Here is a 17,140-nt window from a genome sequence, read left to right on the forward strand (position 1 = left end):
ATCCCTTTAATTACCTTTTTTTTTTTTTTTTGCTCTATATCTCATGACATTTTACATTTAAGCCCGACATGATGAGGGATGATTCTTTTGGTAGTGTTAGAAGGAAATAAACTCCACGTCTAACGTGCATTTATCCCTATACATGCGTGATCCCTCACAATGTGTACATTTGACACTTTTCACACACGTGTCAGACAATGCGTGTGTGTGAGGGCGAGGCAGACGCTCCATTGTGGTGGTGTTTGCTGACGCAGTACATCTGGGCCGTTGTGCAGCAGCAGCAGCAGCAGCAGCAGCACAATCAACAAAAGCCAGCAGAGATGCTGAGCCACACACTGTCGCTTTCAAGCAACACGCGCCCGCAAAAGTGTGACTCACACTCGCAATCCCCCAAAGTATTTCGTTCATTCTCTAACGTAAGTTCATTTCTCGTGCTAAAGAATTTATAAGGAAAAAAAATTGCTGAGAAATCACCTGGGTCAACGGAGCCACCAGGACCATTTTGTTGGCATTTCAAGCTTCCCTTCGGGCCATCGTGACCCTCGTGAACCTGCAAACCGGTTTGACCGGCTGAGCAGGCGGCGAGCTAGCTTAGCACATAAGAGCGCTCGTAAAGACGGCCGGCATCCGTGGCTCAAACTCGTCAGAAATTTGCAGCCGCTGTGTAGTCGCTCAAACAGGCAAAAAAACGTTCATAGTAATTAGGAATTAGATGAATTTCTCAACGTGTTTATATGACGCTAGCATCTTGGGCTAACGCGTTGCGTTTTCAAGTTTGGCGAAAGCAAATGTTTAAAGTTGCTTTCTGTGAGGTTTGTTTTTCTGTGAGTTTGACTGCATTTCTGAAACCCGGCTTATTCACTTGTGTCCACTCTTCTTTCCAATTTGTCTCAGCAAGATGAAGAAATGTCATCGAAAAGGCCAAGGATGTCCTCTACTGAGCACACTAAAATTTAGTAGGCTCGCTCCAGTGAATCAGAAAATAGTTTCCAAAAACCAATGTCCACCCCAGTGGACACGAATGAATAGGCCAGCTTTCAGTAATGTCTGATCGTCACGCAGTTTTTCTTCTCTTCTAAATGTGTGGAAATATACGACGGAAAGTGTGTAACGTGACGAGGCTCGGTTTCAATAGTGACAGCGGGAAGCGACCGTACGGAGCGCTCGTTAACATTTCAAAGTGCAACAAAGGCCCGATGGCACCGGAAAATGTCAATGAAATCAATGTGGCGTGACAACAACATTGTTTAACAACACCATCCAAAGAAATCAATCCGTTTGACATACACGCCCGTCATTATAGCAGCTGCGAAAAACAAAAGACCAAAATCTGTTGTCTATCACTACCCTTTTTTTATCGGCACTAATCACAGGAAACATCTGCTGGGTGCAGGATACCCACGACAAGAGGCTATTGTAAGCAATTTGAGGTGTGAAATAAGGAGCGGACTATGTTAAGCTAACTTCATAAAAACACACCATGAACTAATGAACTAATTCGCTGCCATTGACGGCTATGGACATCAAACAACTAACATTGGTTCTTTTTGCCAGATCTTTTACGCTCTTAAAGTAATATGAATAATTTTCGCTTAGCTGTTTAGGAAGATAAGTTTTGATCATGCACCAATTCTCACTCTGCTCACTCTTCCTGCTCCCTCCATTCTACTCCACTCCGAAAGCTCGACCTGCGGCTCATATATAGTGCTCAGGCGGGTCGCAGAGTCTTCAGGGGAAGTGTCAAATTTACAAAACGATTTCGTTTTGACCTCACAAGTAACTTCAATCCTTCGCGATGTGAATCCTCAATACGAGTACGTCAAGCGCACGCGTTTTTCCGCGTGTAGTCCGACTACGTGCAGACTTAATGGCCCGCGGCGCGACAAAGGCTGCCAATTAGTTTTTCAGCGCCATTAAACAAGCAACACGACATCTTCCTTTTTGAACATCTGCAACCCATCGAGCCTCATTGACTTTGCGTGGTTTATGGGGGCGCTCAAAAACCAGAGTGGCTGGAATCCAAGTGCTGTCGTACAATGCTAACCACAAACATAACAATATACATTTTGAATGTTCCGACAATGTCGAGCAAAAAGATCACATTTTTTTTACAAACATTGACTTGCTCTTGCGATAAATATCAGAATGTTCAATAAAAATGTTACCTCGCAACAAAATATTGCTCACCATATGCATATTCACCCTCACTTTACATTCGAAGCTTAATTAATCTCTTCAATTGAACAGTCCAAACTACTTTCTTTGCTTTCTTCATTTTTTTTCTCACCGACAAATACAAAATCCACGTTTGTGAGTGAATTCTTTTTTTTTTTTTTTAACTTGTTTGGTGTTTATAAAAAATGGTCTCAGACAGACTGGTTATGCTGAATGACTAAATTCCTTCACCAATGTTTTCTAATGTGTACAAGTGTGAAAATTGATGATTCCAAGGGTCTTTTCAGTCTACATTATCTGTGTATATGTGTGTGTGTGTGTGTGTGTGTGTGTGTTGTGTCTAGGTTTTGACACAATCCGTTTTGTTGTGTGGGAGCTTGTGATGGGTGTGCGTCTGTCACGCTTAACAAAGGCTGACTTAATAGACTAGTGCTGAGTGGCGGCGGCTGACACGCACGCACACACACACACACACACACACACACACACACACACATACACACACACACGCACACACACAGGCGCTTCATCTCTGCTTAAGTCAGAAATGTCTCAGTAGAGCCCATCAGATGGTGCGAAAGCCATCAATATTTTCAAATTTACAGTCATTATACACTAACTATGGAAAAATGAAGCTTCATGAAACACCTGTGTTGTTTTTTTTTACTCCTTTAGGTGGCAGTCTTGGTTTAAAAAAATAAAAATAAACACTAGTGCAGTGGAAATGTATTAAAGTTCCTCTGCCTCTGTAGCAAGAGGTAAAAAAAAAATTCAAATGCTTCATGAAGCTTCATTCAGTCACCATTTAAACTGTGTATATCATATTTTATTATTTTATCACTTAATTATTATATATAATATGTACAATGTTTTGATTTTAATATTTTCATCGTTCCTCATTGAAATGACGGGAAATGCAAAAATTTGTTCCCGCCTTCCTATTAACCAACATTATTTTGTACGGTGTTTTTTTTTTTTTTTTTTTACATAGAAATCAAATGAATGTGAATAATGAAAACATTCAGTCTGCTTTTTTTTTTTTCTCCAATTCAATGGACTTTGTGCTTCTAGTAGAAAGGTGACCAATCCATTTTCCTTCTATGGCATACACAGAAAAATAGAAAGACGTAAGGGCCACTTTAAAAATGAATCACTCAAAAAAATGACTCACTGTGTAAATATTGTAAAAATGCTGTTAAACTTCCTGTTAAATGGTGATGAGGCAAATATGTAAAGCTGCCAACAATCAAACATTTTTGTACATTTTTATACTGCACCATGGGCCATTACAAAATGTCCTTTTAAGTATATGCAACGGGCCGCTAAAATTTGAGTGGCGGGGCGCAAATGGCCCCCTGACCATAGTTTGGCCACCACTGTCTTAGTATGTTCGCCTGGACCACTAAAAGGCAGTATATTACAGATACATACTGTACATGGACAAGTCACACTTTATGCTGTACATGGAGGAGTCATACTTTGCAGAGGATAAAAAATATATGCGTGTGACTATGATGCTTCGTCTTCCTAATTTCCAGTCAGACAGAGTCACTTAAGTGGGAGGAGGATTAGGGTGCATGGCGAGGGCGGGCGGCGGTTGAAAGCGAAATCTGCCACAATCTAAGAATAGAAGCAGCAGCTTTGCTTGTGTGTCAAAAGATGAGGTGCTGACTCCTTATCCTCTTAAACGTCAAGTTGCTATGTTACACTTTTCAAAGGTGAAATACAAACTATTACTCATTTAGTTTTAGTTAAAAAAAATGAATGAAATAAATTTGTATCAATTCAAATATTGTGTGATTAACTAAAACTAAATGAGCAATGGTTTGTATTGTCGTAGAATAAATCATTCAATATTTAATGAGATAACTGGATAAAAAGAATGAATAAATCGATCAAAAATAATGAACATGTTGTCATGCAAATCTCCGCAAAAATAGTTGAGTGAGTCAAGTGTACGCCCACCTGTTCCCACAGACCGCATGGAGAGACTTCCCAGAAACACACACACACACACACACACACACTTGGGGATTTTCCATCGTAGTGGGGACATAATACATTTCCTAGCCTCTAACTTTAAACCATCACAACTGAGTGCCTAATGCTAACCCTGTTCTCAGCTAAAATACAATTAAAACCACAGGGGTGTCCAAACTATGGCCCCGGGACCGTTTTCGTTTCACCATCCATTTTTCAGTGGCCAGTCTTATATATTAAAATTGAGATGGGCTTTTGCTGTTGTTGGTGGATCTGGTCTAGCATTATACAGGTCTGTGGAAATCATTAAAATCCCTTTCTGTTTGCTTTATCATATTTAGGACAACTAGTCTTGGTGTAAAAGTTTATCAAATTAACCATACAATACAAAATGTTTAGACACCCCTGCTTGAGAAAAAACCTTGACCCTCAAAACAAGGTCTGAACTTGTGGACTCCACCAAAATGGTCCAAGTGCAAGCGCTCCCCACAAAGATGCTAAAACCCAGAATTTGGTTGCCACATGTAGTAAAAACAAAGTGCACAAACACACACATACACACACACAGGTTGTGAGTCACAACCTAAAATAAAAAGACTGGAAAGAACACAAAACAGTGGTGTGCCAATAACCTCATTCGTAGTGCAACTTTTGGCCTACTAGTAACACACAATAAGTTCATAGATTTGTCTGTCCTGTTAATAACAGGCACGTTTGAAGACAATTTATGTGGCAAGTACTTTTATACCTAAGTTCATGAAACAACTTGCCAAAAAAAAAAAAAAAATCAGTAATTAGTTAAATATTTGGACTCTTAAAAACAACGTGAAAATACGTCTTTGGGATTGAAATAGTCAAGTTTAGTACTAGCATCATGTAAAAAACATGACAAATAGGACAGACTGTTTCTACTAGCACGTTCTAGTTATTCTACTAGTGTGCTGAAATATCTTAATAATGCAAACAGAGCATAAATATATCACTGTGAACTGCAGCGGTAGTGGAATTCAGAAGTAGCGAAGCCGCAAGAGGAAACCAACATGGCCAGATAGGGCCGCCACTTCCTGTAATGACATTGGCTCGCACTGATTTTTTGGTGTGTACAACAACACACTGCTAATGTTTTTTTTTTTTCTTCTGCATAATAAGCACATCGCATCTGCTACTTTCATCTTTTTCATTACGCGAACGAGAGTCCCGTGACATTTTGATGTCCTTATCGACGATTATGTCTTTGCCTTTGGCCGCAGCGCACCCACTCTTATCTGTTTTTACGCTCCGCACAGATAGTGCGTTCGTGGAGCTTTATTGCTTATCGTTTCACCGCCACAGTTGAAGCAGAGTTTGTTCATATTTAGTGTAAACATGCCAGTGTTTAAGATTAAAGTGTGTTTATTTTCTGGCGTTAGCTAAAGGCCTGCCCTTTTTGAAACAAGCTAACATGTAAACTAACAACTGCTTACAGAACAATGTTTCCAATCAAGTTTTCGGTTCTTCATGTTGTTCCTGGCTAGCTTGAAGAAGAAAACGAGATTGGGATAATTTAATATCAGATGGTATATGCTGGCAAATCTATATACTATATTTCATAGATAATTAATGAATACAGATTTTTTTTACATTTGGAAAAACAATTATACAGATAAATAAGTTTATGTTGCCTTTTGCGGTGAAATTTCCAGATTTTTCCATTTTTGTGAATGCAGCAATATGCCTATGGAAAAACAGAAAAAAGAGGAAAGGCTAGAGACTAAAACTAGAATGGAGATGGCACCTTTTATGATAAATATCAGTTACTAGTTTCCTTGAATGCAGCAAACGTCTAATGAAAAACGTTTTGACCTAAAATCACACAAAAAGCACCTTATGGAATTATTTAACGACTGCTCTGTATTGAATATGATTCTAAAGAAAACAGCGTCTCCTGGTGGTGGGAGGTTTAATTAAATTTTATATCGCGATGCTATGTCTACTGTTTTCTGTGATTACGATCACTATATCTGCAGCTGAATTGTAGCTATAGTTAATGACTAAAACATACACATAAATGAATACATTGACGTCATATTGTATTAATGACTTTGCATAAATCTGGGATTCAAATTTGAAAATAAATTACATTTATCCGCTATTCATTTCCAGTCCCTGTAGTTTGCGCTGGCCGTATCAAATACGTCACTTCCCCTGTGACGTCATGCCTTTGGACTTTAAACAGTTAAGCCCAGCGGCGCGCGTGCCCGCGTCCTGCTAACATCGGGGGCGCGCCGAACCTTACCGAGGCTGGCCGAGCTCAAACCGAGCAAACAGACACACGCAGGTCGCGACGGCGAAGCACAAACGAGAGGACGCACTCGAACTTGGGAAAACGTCGCCGTCTGGAGCAGCCACCCCCTTTTGGACTATCCTATTTTTATTTTCTTTTTTAAATAAACCAATACATTGGGACAGGGTCGGCGAGACGGTGCAGCATGTCGGGCAACAGGGAGGAGGAGAGGAGGAAACTGGCCGACATCATCAACCACTGGAACGCCAACCGGCTCGACCTGTTCGAGATCAGCCGGCCCACAGAGGTAGGCGACCGGCCTCGGAGCAGCAGGATAGTTCGCGGTGCAGCGGGCCCTCGACCGCCGTTTCCAAACGCTTCGGGATTGCCGATTACGAACCGCGGTGGGCGTTTTGCTCCCTGGGAAGTTCCGCGCTCGGAGGAAGCCGATGCAAGCCAGACTCCGTTGGGAAAAGTAGCCATTTACCACGCCGTGGGTTTAGAGTCACTAAACTAAATACTGTTGTAATTTTTCACATTTGGACTATTGAGGAAGAGTAGCCAATCGAATTGGCTTATATCAGCGTCGTATTTTTCTTCGAAATTATGCAATATTTGCGATTTGACCTAGCTAGGTAGCGGCTACTTGCTACAGGACAGCTGTGCGTGTTGGTGCTCAAGAGGCAATAACAACAACCTTGCCGAAACACAATAGCTAACAAATCCTAACCAAGTTGCCTTTCAGAAATAAACTCGCTACGTTGGGGCAAAATATTCGGGTCGAATGCGCAGCGAACGGAAGCCACTTGTTCGCGAGTGTTCAGGTGTCATGTTGGAGCCGCCGTCGAGGCTGCGCAGCTCTTAATTTGGCACATTTTCCAAGCGAGTCTGGTCGTGTTGTTCTCGACCACCGTGGAGACGCTGGCTAGCAAGCTAGCTAGCAACACAAATCTTGACACCTTTCCAAACCACATTATCTAAGCTTCAATTTTATGAATCACGTTGTTTTTACGAACCTCATACTATGCGAAGGTCGCAGCGGCTAACATAGCACCACAGCAAGGGTTTTATTATCACACATTCTTCATAAATAAAAAGAGGTAAGCTTTAGGTGTATACCAAGAATAGGAGTTACACGTTTATACGTGCTAATGTGTTTTTCCCCTGTTCCCCTCACATGATTCACCACTAATAACTGCACCACGTTATCTAATGAGACCACAAACCACAATATATTGTTTTATTAAATTACCCTGGTTGCCTTTTAGGTTGATACCTAACAAAACCACGCAGCTCTTTTTGGGATCCAGGATCTCCATGCTACTTTTAACAAGTTGACTAATAACGTCCAGCAGCTAGGATGAATATCTCACCGCCAACCGCTTCTGATTTACGGCCGTGATTGCGATTGTGTCAGCCTCTGTGTTTTAAGCGGGCGACAGCTTACCCCCACTCCAAAAAATCCCCCGCCTTCCTTCCTCCAGTTCCTTCCTCCTCCATCTTGGATCAGGAGAGGGGGGTCACGGGGTCCCCTCCTCTCCCCTTGAGCCGATTAATTCATCGGGATTGAAGCTGGCTGGCCAGAGTTGTGTACGCTGATGATTAACTGACACGCCGCCAGCGCTCAAGGCCTCTCGTAAGTCTCTTACTCTACGAGGGCCAGCGTAACAATAAGAAGTCGCTTACTGCGCAGTGTGAGGGCCCCCGCCACAATAAGAAGTCTGTTACTGTACAACTCCAATCACCTTGAAGCTGGTTACTGTTCCCGAGTCAGTTCCTGTCCGGTACCGGGGCCTCCGGTCTAATATTGAGTCTGTTGCTGTGCGACAGGAGAGTTGCCCCCTCCAGCAGCGTTCCGTGAAACGCAAACAGATGCGTGACACCCCCCTGCCATGCCACGCCGCACCCTACGCATATGTCAGCTGGTTAATCCCCTCCCAAAATGTCGCCGCGAGACCCCCTTCTTGTCCTCAGAGTAGCTTGGTGTAAGATACCAGGAAAATCCCTGATCGGGCAACCGGCTGGATTTTAATTAACTGTAGGAAATAGAGGAAATCTTGGACTTCCAGCTAGCATTTTTTTTTTTTTTTTTAGCTGTCATGATATGCAAGTCAGAGTAGAATCACAAAAGAAAAAAGAGAGTACTTGAGCTTTGATGATAAAAGGTGGGATGGGGCAATAAAAAGTTTGATGAATTCTTCATCTTGGTAATCAAAAATTTGAAAATGAGCTAACTTGTGAAATATTGTCAATATTTTGTGATGATAATGATGATGTACTATTTTGGACAGTATTAAAAAAGAATAGTAAATTTCCAGTTGTTGTTTTGAAGCATATTAATATATGCCATGATTTTATTGGTCCAGCTTACTTGCCCTAACACTTTAAAATAAATGAATAAATAAATACATGAAATAATGAATAACTAAATAAAGATTGAATGCCTACTCATAAAATAAACACAAAATACATCTTTGGGATTGATTGGGTTAATTGTGACATATAAGTGAGTTATGGGCAAGATATATTACGTTTATGTGCATATATAGTTATATATAGTTATATATATATATATATATATATATATATATATATATATATATATATATATATATATATATAGTTAATATATATATAATTTTTTTTCTCTCTCAGAAATTGGTTGTTCAGAGGTGAGTTAAAAAGATTAGCGACTAATGACAGATTTTAGTCAGATTAGTCATCAAACTTTATAATCTCGCAAACCGGAGTCCTGCTGTGAGACCACAAACAAAAACAGACACGCCGGTCTGCGTACATGCTAGCTAGCTGTACTAAAGGCTATGTTGTCCTAAAGTTTTTGCTCTTGACTGCTCAGCTCAATATGCCAAAAACAAATAGATGTTCAAAAGTAAAAAAGAAAAACGGTGAACAATCAAGCTGTCTTCTCCGCTCTCAAATAGTTAGGCGAAACTTCACTAACTTGTCAAAATGTCAGACAAGTTTCTTCAGTACATCCTTGAAAATGGATACTACTTTTGTGTAGCTTCTTTTATCTTTTCTCCCAACACATAGCTTGTTGTAGGTATAGCTAGCTAACTGCGCTGCATGCGCTCACATCATGTGCTCCACAATCTCTTCTATGTTGCAGCACTCCAGTCTTTTTTTTTTTTTTTTTTTTTTGCTTTGATGCTAATTTTAAGTAGGAACACACAGCTCGGTACTGACTGGTGTTGTTCTTTTTGCTTTCCTTGTGATAAGATAAACCCAGTTTCAAAACGTCTTGTCGCTTTTTTGCGCCGTCATGTGTAAATACATTTGTAAGGGTTTCACACGTCTTTGGTTTCTACTCTGCTCTTTTGCGGGAGGAGTAATTGTATCCATGGTGAGCGCCCGTGACGCCTCCTCACAGCGCGCCAAGTGCCTTTTGGAACTTGAAGGGATACAATCAAAAGAAGGTGTCTTTATGAACCCAGAATAGAGCTGGCCAATATGGGCCCAAAATAAAAATGGAGATTTTCTTCAGTCATTCTGTACAATTATGATTTTCATCCATTTTAATGGAAGAAATAAAGGCAAACACTTAAAGGTTTGATTGAAAACGATGAATCCGGATTGAAAATGGATTTGAACTTAAATTTATCATCAATAGCTCGTGCATAACTGGTTTAACCCTTGTACAGTATTTGGATCATTTTTGGGTTCTTTTCTTCCGCATCATTCTTATGGTATTTTCGCCAAGGGATGGCACGTTCCTGCTAGTGTGATAACTGAATGGTTGTGCAAAAATTGAAATTTGAGATGTTGTGAAATTTCAGCTCCTTGGTCTTTTTTTTCAATGCTTTCCCTTTGATGTAAATTGCCTTTGAGAGTAAAGCGCAAAGGATTGGACAAAACACTGAAAAGAGTTCAAGGGATAGTCCGTCTATTTTTGTCTTTTTTAGGATAAAAAAAAAGACCATTCTGTCCAATTTGACATTCAAATGATCCTACAAAATGTTTATAATCATGTCAAATTAATACCTTTTAAAAACAATTTTTTGTACTTGTTAACTGAAAAGGACATCGCTTGCGCTCAATCTTGAGTAACAGCCAATCGCAGCTCAGCTGTTGGTCATGTGACATTCATCATCCGAACCGAGATTGATTGATAGGCGTTACCTGAACACATCTGATGTAATTTTCAGTTGACAGTAATTAAAAAAAAGAACATGTATTTTAGAAGTTTTAATTGTCTGCGAAAAGTAATTAAGTTATTGAATCATCTCACAATCTATTAATCTCTTCTATTTATTTTTTCGCGTTTTATAGGCTAGTGGACTCCTTTTAAATGCCGCAATTAAGCAGTTAGTACCAATTTTAAACATGATTTTGAACTACACATCTATCACTCTACAGCAGTTGCAAAATTCTTTCACAATTTACTGTTTAGCTAATTAATTAAATTAATTATAACAATTAATTTAATAATGTGGCTATTTAGCTCATTTTCAAAGTCTTCCATTTTTAAAATGACAAATTAATCCAGTTCTCAATTTATTGAACCTACTCTTTCCTTGCCACCAACAAGAATTCGTGTCATGTAAAATATTTTTCTGTCTGTGACTACATTTTTTTTTCTTTCATGAATAGAGTGATGACACCGGTGGCCAGCGCTCCTCTTAATTTTAAGCTTATTGAGCTTATTGCAAAATTAAATGTCACCATTTGATACGAGTGTTTCTCTTGATGGCCACAAAAGATGCGATCAGCGGGTTTCGTGATCACATCCTTCCTTTCCATCCATTCCTTTTCCGATAACACTTGGCACTGAAAGAGTTAAAATTCTTGTAACTTGGTCCATAATTTAATCGGAGTGGACCTGCCGCCTGTAGTAGTTTAGTATCATACGTAAATGACATCGCATATGAAAATTGTATTTCGAATGCACAGATGTGGAAGATGGAACTGATTATTTAGTGTGTGTTTGTGTGTGTGTGTAAAATTAGGCCTCTGGAGTTGCACAAGATGTCATCATCGTTCGTGTGGTCACTCCAGACGTCAGTTGACCTCACTTGCCCACAGATCAGTCTGCATCAAAGACAAAATGCAGCACTGAGACTCATAATTTCACATCAAAGACGTATGACACAGTGGCTGCCTTACAGCACCTTTTTTATTTATTTTTACACGTTTCTGGGATAGTTAACACATTCGATCCCTAGAGATGTTTTTGCTTTTTTTTTTTTTAACTTTTTAGGTACAGATGTCTGGTACTTTTTTTTACCCCCCAATGCCGGATCGGTTAAATCTTAATTATTGAAAATACTGGGCATTAGAAAGACTGTTCTTCAAAGTGTTTTCTGCACTCTTGGGGCCAATTAACATAATAACGACCCCAACATTGACTTTTGCGAGTACAGTTAATAAATTATTCACGTTTGCATTATGTGATGGGAAAATTGTTGGCAAATGAATATTGAGCAAAACTCATATCCAGCATGGCGAATCATGGAAGCAGTCACGCCCTCTTTGCTCTTGCGCAGGAAGCAGGAAGTGCACAGGAAGTGTGTGCTCGGCTGCGATTGTGGCCTTCCTGTGCTCCTGTGGTTTGTTTTCATCCACACTTGGGATTTTTTGGTATTTAGACAGCCATAAATTTCCATGTATGTTGTTGGTTGGGCAGGTTTTGGTTTATGGGCATCATTCGCCCATATAATGTCGAAGTAACCCTTAGCTTTAAGAGCACGGTCACATGACCATCGGAGCAGTGTGCGGCTTACCATTCTGCTCGCCTCAGCTACAACGACAATAGAGTGGCACATTGAACACGTTTATCTGTGTTTGCATTGTCCCTCCATGTGTTTCGTGGCCCCACGCCCGCTTCGAAATTGATGTGTGGCCCCTCGCCTTGCTGTCATGTCGCCATGGCAACCCAGTCATTTTGATCGTTCGCCTGGTTAGCTCGGGAGCAGCGAGTGGCTCTGCCCAAGTTGACATTAAAGAGAGTTCTTGGTATTTAATGAGCTTTTATCTATTTGTCTTTTATGTCTCGCAAAGTCTATGTACCATGTCCACGCAGCTCCTTTTAAAACCACTAGGGGCAGTGATTCCCAAAGTTTGGTCTGCGGATATTCAAACTCTTTCTGTGTTAACGCGAAATCCACGTCAGTTTGTCAAATACCGTTTAATTGTATTTACATAAGTACATTTGGGGTTAATTATGCAGAAATGTTTTTTAAACATTTACTTTACGAAAGCAGAGTATCATTTTGTTGGATCAAAATAAGACATTTACAAATGCTTTTATTTTGAAAACCAATGATCAATATTTTAGCCAATTTCCTGACATGCTGTTTTCCCAAAAAACACAACAGCATACATTTTACATGTTTAAAAAGATTTGTTTAAAATGTGACATACAATCGCAGAAAAGTCCACATTTTTGCTTCCTTCCCTCCTGAGATGGCCGCAAAGCATTATGGGACTTTCGAGAAGTGCGCGTCACCAGCCGCCGATTGCCGTCTGATCCTGGCGGTTCAACGGGGGGTTACGGCGCATCCCATTGGCCCGCGGGGGAGCCAATGGGCCGGCAGGTGGGGGAGGCGGGGGGGATTAACGCGGTCTGACAGCGCTATATCTTTTGAGGGGCGGGTTGCTCTGCTGAGCACACACAATACACTTCTTGTTTTAGCACAAGAGGAAGGAATGAAAAGAGATAAGAGAGAGCGCAGATCACAAAAGAGGAATGCGAGCGCTACACACAGAGGAGGGAGCGTCGCTTGCCCGCCTGCCCGCCCGCCCGCCGTTTCCTAAACAAATGGAGAGAGAAACGTTCTGGCTAGTGGAAACCATTATGTCACTTCAATTTGATTTCTATAGCGCCAGTTCAGAAAAGAAGTTACCTCCAGACATAAGGAACCGGTCTAGAAATACTCTCTGCACATAACACGATTTTGAGGAACACGTTAGTGTGCTGTGACAGATTAGTCATCGTTCCACGTTGGCATTTGGACCAGTCATGGAAGACCCCCAAAATATCCTGAGAAAAAGTACTCTCTCTCCCCTTTTTCCAGAAAAAAAAAAATCTTTCTAGCTTTTTGGACCTGAGATTTACTTCCTTGTCCGTATCTTCTACTCAAAAGCTGTCGCGATCGCAAATCCAAAATGATGCGTTGCTACCATCTACTGGCGGGTGTTGGCCGACGAAAAACGTTTTCGTGCTCGATGAATTCAAACATTAGGCTACAGAAAATGCTCTGATTACTTTAAATGAATTGAAACGTTCCCGACCTCGAAAGAAGTAACGATGTTAAAGATGTTTAACATCTAAATATTTTGTACGTCGTGTGAAATATTTTTTCGCCTCAGTGCCCCTTTAACAGTACTGTGCCCTCCGTGTCTCTAATTGTGTTTCAAGACTTATTTTATTAAACTTCAGAAAGATCATCTGTTCTTTTTCTTGCCCATCTGATGGAAAATCGCATTTAATAACAATATGCATCTGGATAAAACCTATCACAATAAAAGCATACTAGTTTTGCAAAAGAATCACTATAACTCAATCCAGCAATAAATGTCCCATTTAGTTTGCCCTTAACTTGAAAAGAAAACGTAGTGTTCCTGTCACGGCATTAAAATAACCCTAATTCCGCAAAGATAAGTGCTATACTGAAGTTAAGAAAATAAAAATTGCAAATTGCACGCGTCCTTTTAACAAACTAGATCAAGTCCCCAGATGTGCATTTTTATATCGGCCGTATTCTTACTTACAATAATTTCCGTGTTATTGTTAGCAGTTTAGCAGTCACACTGGCGCGGCGTTTACTGATCGCTCTCAGTGTGGGAAATCTGAAACACATTTAACCCATAAACATATAACATATACACTGTAACGTAGAAAATACCAAAATTTGACCCTAAAATTAAGAGAGCGTCCTGCACACAAGCGCGTCCTATATTTGGGGAATTACGGTAGATAGATTGTTCGTCTCACCGCTAGGTTCAAACACTCTGCTATGTCGCTGTAGTAGCGTTTAACAGGAACAAGTTTGAAGTTAAGCTACCTGCAAGGTGTTGTTGAGTTCCCAAGCTTTCCCGGCTAATTTGTCAAGCGACCTGCCTGCCATCTTTATCAGGAAGCAGGCAAAACTCCATTTGCATTCCAGGCATTCCTTCGACTCCACATGGAAGCGCCAAATTGTGACACATGAGCCGATTAGATCCTGACTCGCTCAGACGAGAGTGGGAGGACTGCTTAGGGAGGCTTTTTTTTTTTTTTTTCTCCTACTTTCGAGCTTCCGCCCGTATCGATCCCACGCCGGCGGCCCATCAGGGGAAATTAATTGCCTCCCAAGTACGACAAGCGTTTCTCCTCCTACTGAATTTAAGAGCGAGGGACCTTGTAAATTAGGCCCGTTGTCGATAACGCGTAAACAAATGCGTAACTTAAGAAAAAAGTGGTGTGCAGTCAGAATACAAATGCAAACAATTGCTCTTGGGAAAACCTTGAGTTTGAAGAAGAACAATTTTTTTTGATTAAGGAACCTTTTTAGGGTCCTCAAGGCCATGAAAGCTTGCCAGTTTTTAAAAGTTTACACATTAGTGTTGGAAACCGTCAGAAGAGGATTAAGGCCAGCGGTAATGAACAAATGTTTGGAAATATTCTAATTTAAACTCAAAAGACTTTATCAGCAGAATTCTCACTTGAGTTTTCACATTAATCTTCATTTTTTTTGTTTTAAAGTCTGAATTCTCGTTTCACTAACGTGAGAAACGTGAGATCTTAGAATGAAGGTAGAAAATTCTTGCGATTGTCAGATTTGTCATTTTCTTCTCAGGATTCTCACTTTAGTCAGGAGTATTAGGTTTAGTTCTCCATTTGTTGAAAGCATTCTGATATTTTTTTTGGGACTGAATTCAAAGAATTCTGACTTCTCAGATTTCTAACTAAAATTCTGTTAGTAAATACCTTTGGCCACAAAAATGTAGATGGCAGGCCATAAATGGCCCCTGGGCCATAGTTTGGACACCTCTGGTCTAAGTCATTCAGAGAAAAGTATCAGAATTCTGAGTGTCAGAATTGAGACTGCTTCAAATTCATAAGTCTGAATTTAACGTGAGAATTCTGACCTCCGAATTGGTATGTCAAAGAAAACCGCATTTGTGTTTTTTTTTTTCATTCCTTGTTTGTCCACCTGAGACACCTGAGAAGCAGGGCGGTTCCGGGAAACCCGACACCCGGCCGACACGGTCACCATGGCGGCGGGCCGGTGTCGGATTCCACTTGTTCACGGTGGGCGACTTGGCTGTTTGTCATAAAAAGGATGATGAATTACCACTTAATGGGGCGCTTTTAAAGCCATGAATGTCCTCATAAGTTATTAAAAATCTCTAGTGTCCCATGCGACAGAGTTTAAGGAGCCCATCAGCGGGCAGTTAATTACGGCAGAAGACTTTACGTATCCCGCGGACCCGCCGACACGTTGCCGAGAGTCAAGAGGAACAGGATGTCGGTCGGGAAGGGTGGCGCCCCCACTTGTAGCACTTGAGGATTCAAAATGATTCGATTCATATGGCGGGTGTGTCTTCAATAAAACTTTCATTGTTTCAACTTTTGCTCCGTCCAGAGTTGCGCAAGAGGCGGCACGGTAGAGCCGGGAATTTATGGGCCGTCCTGTCCAGACGGAACACACGCTGAAGCGTATATGTTTATATATGCTTTTTTCTCGTGATCCGGAACCCCTTTCATTTCAACAAATTAAAAGATTAATTAAAATTATTGTTAGTTGCAGCCCTTTGCTTCAGTGAAGAATGCGAGGATGGCAAGCCCAAGCAAACAAGAATAATATCTGCACTTCGTGTTTATATATTGTACATAGTAGCGTTGTTGAAAAATGCAAAAAAATGTTACCATTATTCCCCAAATATAAGCCTCATTTTCCCCAATAATGAAGGCCTAAAGTATGAGTGCATACTAAGAATCGTAACTTAAATATTAGTTGTTTTTTTTTTTGACACCATTTGAGAAATATTAATCCGCCAGGCACATGAGTTTTGACACACAGATGTACATTTTTATAATAATTACCGTAAGGGGACAAGCTAAAAGGCGGATTTCAGTTGGCTGTTAGCAGCAAGTCCGTGCTGCAGCAACAGCAGCTCGTGTTAGCTTAGGTTGTCACGGCATTATTTTCAATAAAAGAAGCGAGCCGACTGAACCAAAAATCAAGTCTTCAACCATGCCCCAAACGGAGGGCGTGGCTGAAGTCTGGAAAAAAAAATCCCTGCACAGGTGCCAACAAAAAACACTCCAACACACAGTATCTCGCGCCATATGTAGATGACTGGAGAAGGGGCGGTGGGATATTGGGGGACATGACATATATGTATATACGTCTATATATATATATTTGGGCAATTCCGGTAATTGAGTAATCTATACCGTGTTTATGTGATAAAAGGTTGGACGCCACAGCATGAAAGCTGCTCATGATGACTACGCTCCATATTTACTTACCTCCACCAGGGAGTTGGCGTCTTCATGGTTGTGATTGGTTTGGCTTGTCACGTTTCGCCTCGATTTTTGGACCTTGCTTGCCTTGTATACACACGCACACGGCCTTGATCCTTGCTGGCTCTTAACGAAGGAGGTGACGTCAAGTCTGATTTGTGGGGCTGTTGTCCCACCTGAGGTGATTTAATGCTGCTGCCCCTTCCCACAATGCATTGCTTTGACGAGGTGGCCTGTGTTGAATGAGTTGC

General features: G+C 40.8%; 1 protein-coding gene across 12 annotated transcripts in view; it reads left to right on the top strand.

The window, feature by feature from the left end:
- The first annotated feature begins 6,448 nt into the window (after nucleotides 1–6,448).
- The window catches only part of afdna (afadin, adherens junction formation factor a), a 48,859-nt gene continuing 38,167 nt past the window's right edge, over nucleotides 6,449–17,140 (top strand). For 5 of the 12 annotated variants that reach the window (XM_088402941.1, XM_088402943.1, XM_088402944.1 and 2 more), the window contains exon 1: nucleotides 6,450–6,725. In XM_088402941.1, coding sequence (XP_088259067.1) covers nucleotides 6,624–6,725 — 102 coding nt within the window. In that variant the 5' untranslated portion in view covers nucleotides 6,450–6,623. Of the gene's footprint in view, nucleotides 6,726–17,140 lie in introns of all 12 variants that reach the window. The other 7 variants (XM_088402945.1, XM_088402947.1, XM_088402949.1 and 4 more) reach the window with 3 other exon arrangements.

This window comes from Hippichthys cyanospilos, chromosome 20 (genome assembly GCF_059441005.1).
Source record: "Hippichthys cyanospilos isolate Australia breed blue-spotted pipefish chromosome 20, RoL_Hcya_1.0, whole genome shotgun sequence".
Lineage (NCBI taxonomy): Eukaryota > Metazoa > Chordata > Actinopteri > Syngnathiformes > Syngnathidae > Hippichthys > Hippichthys cyanospilos.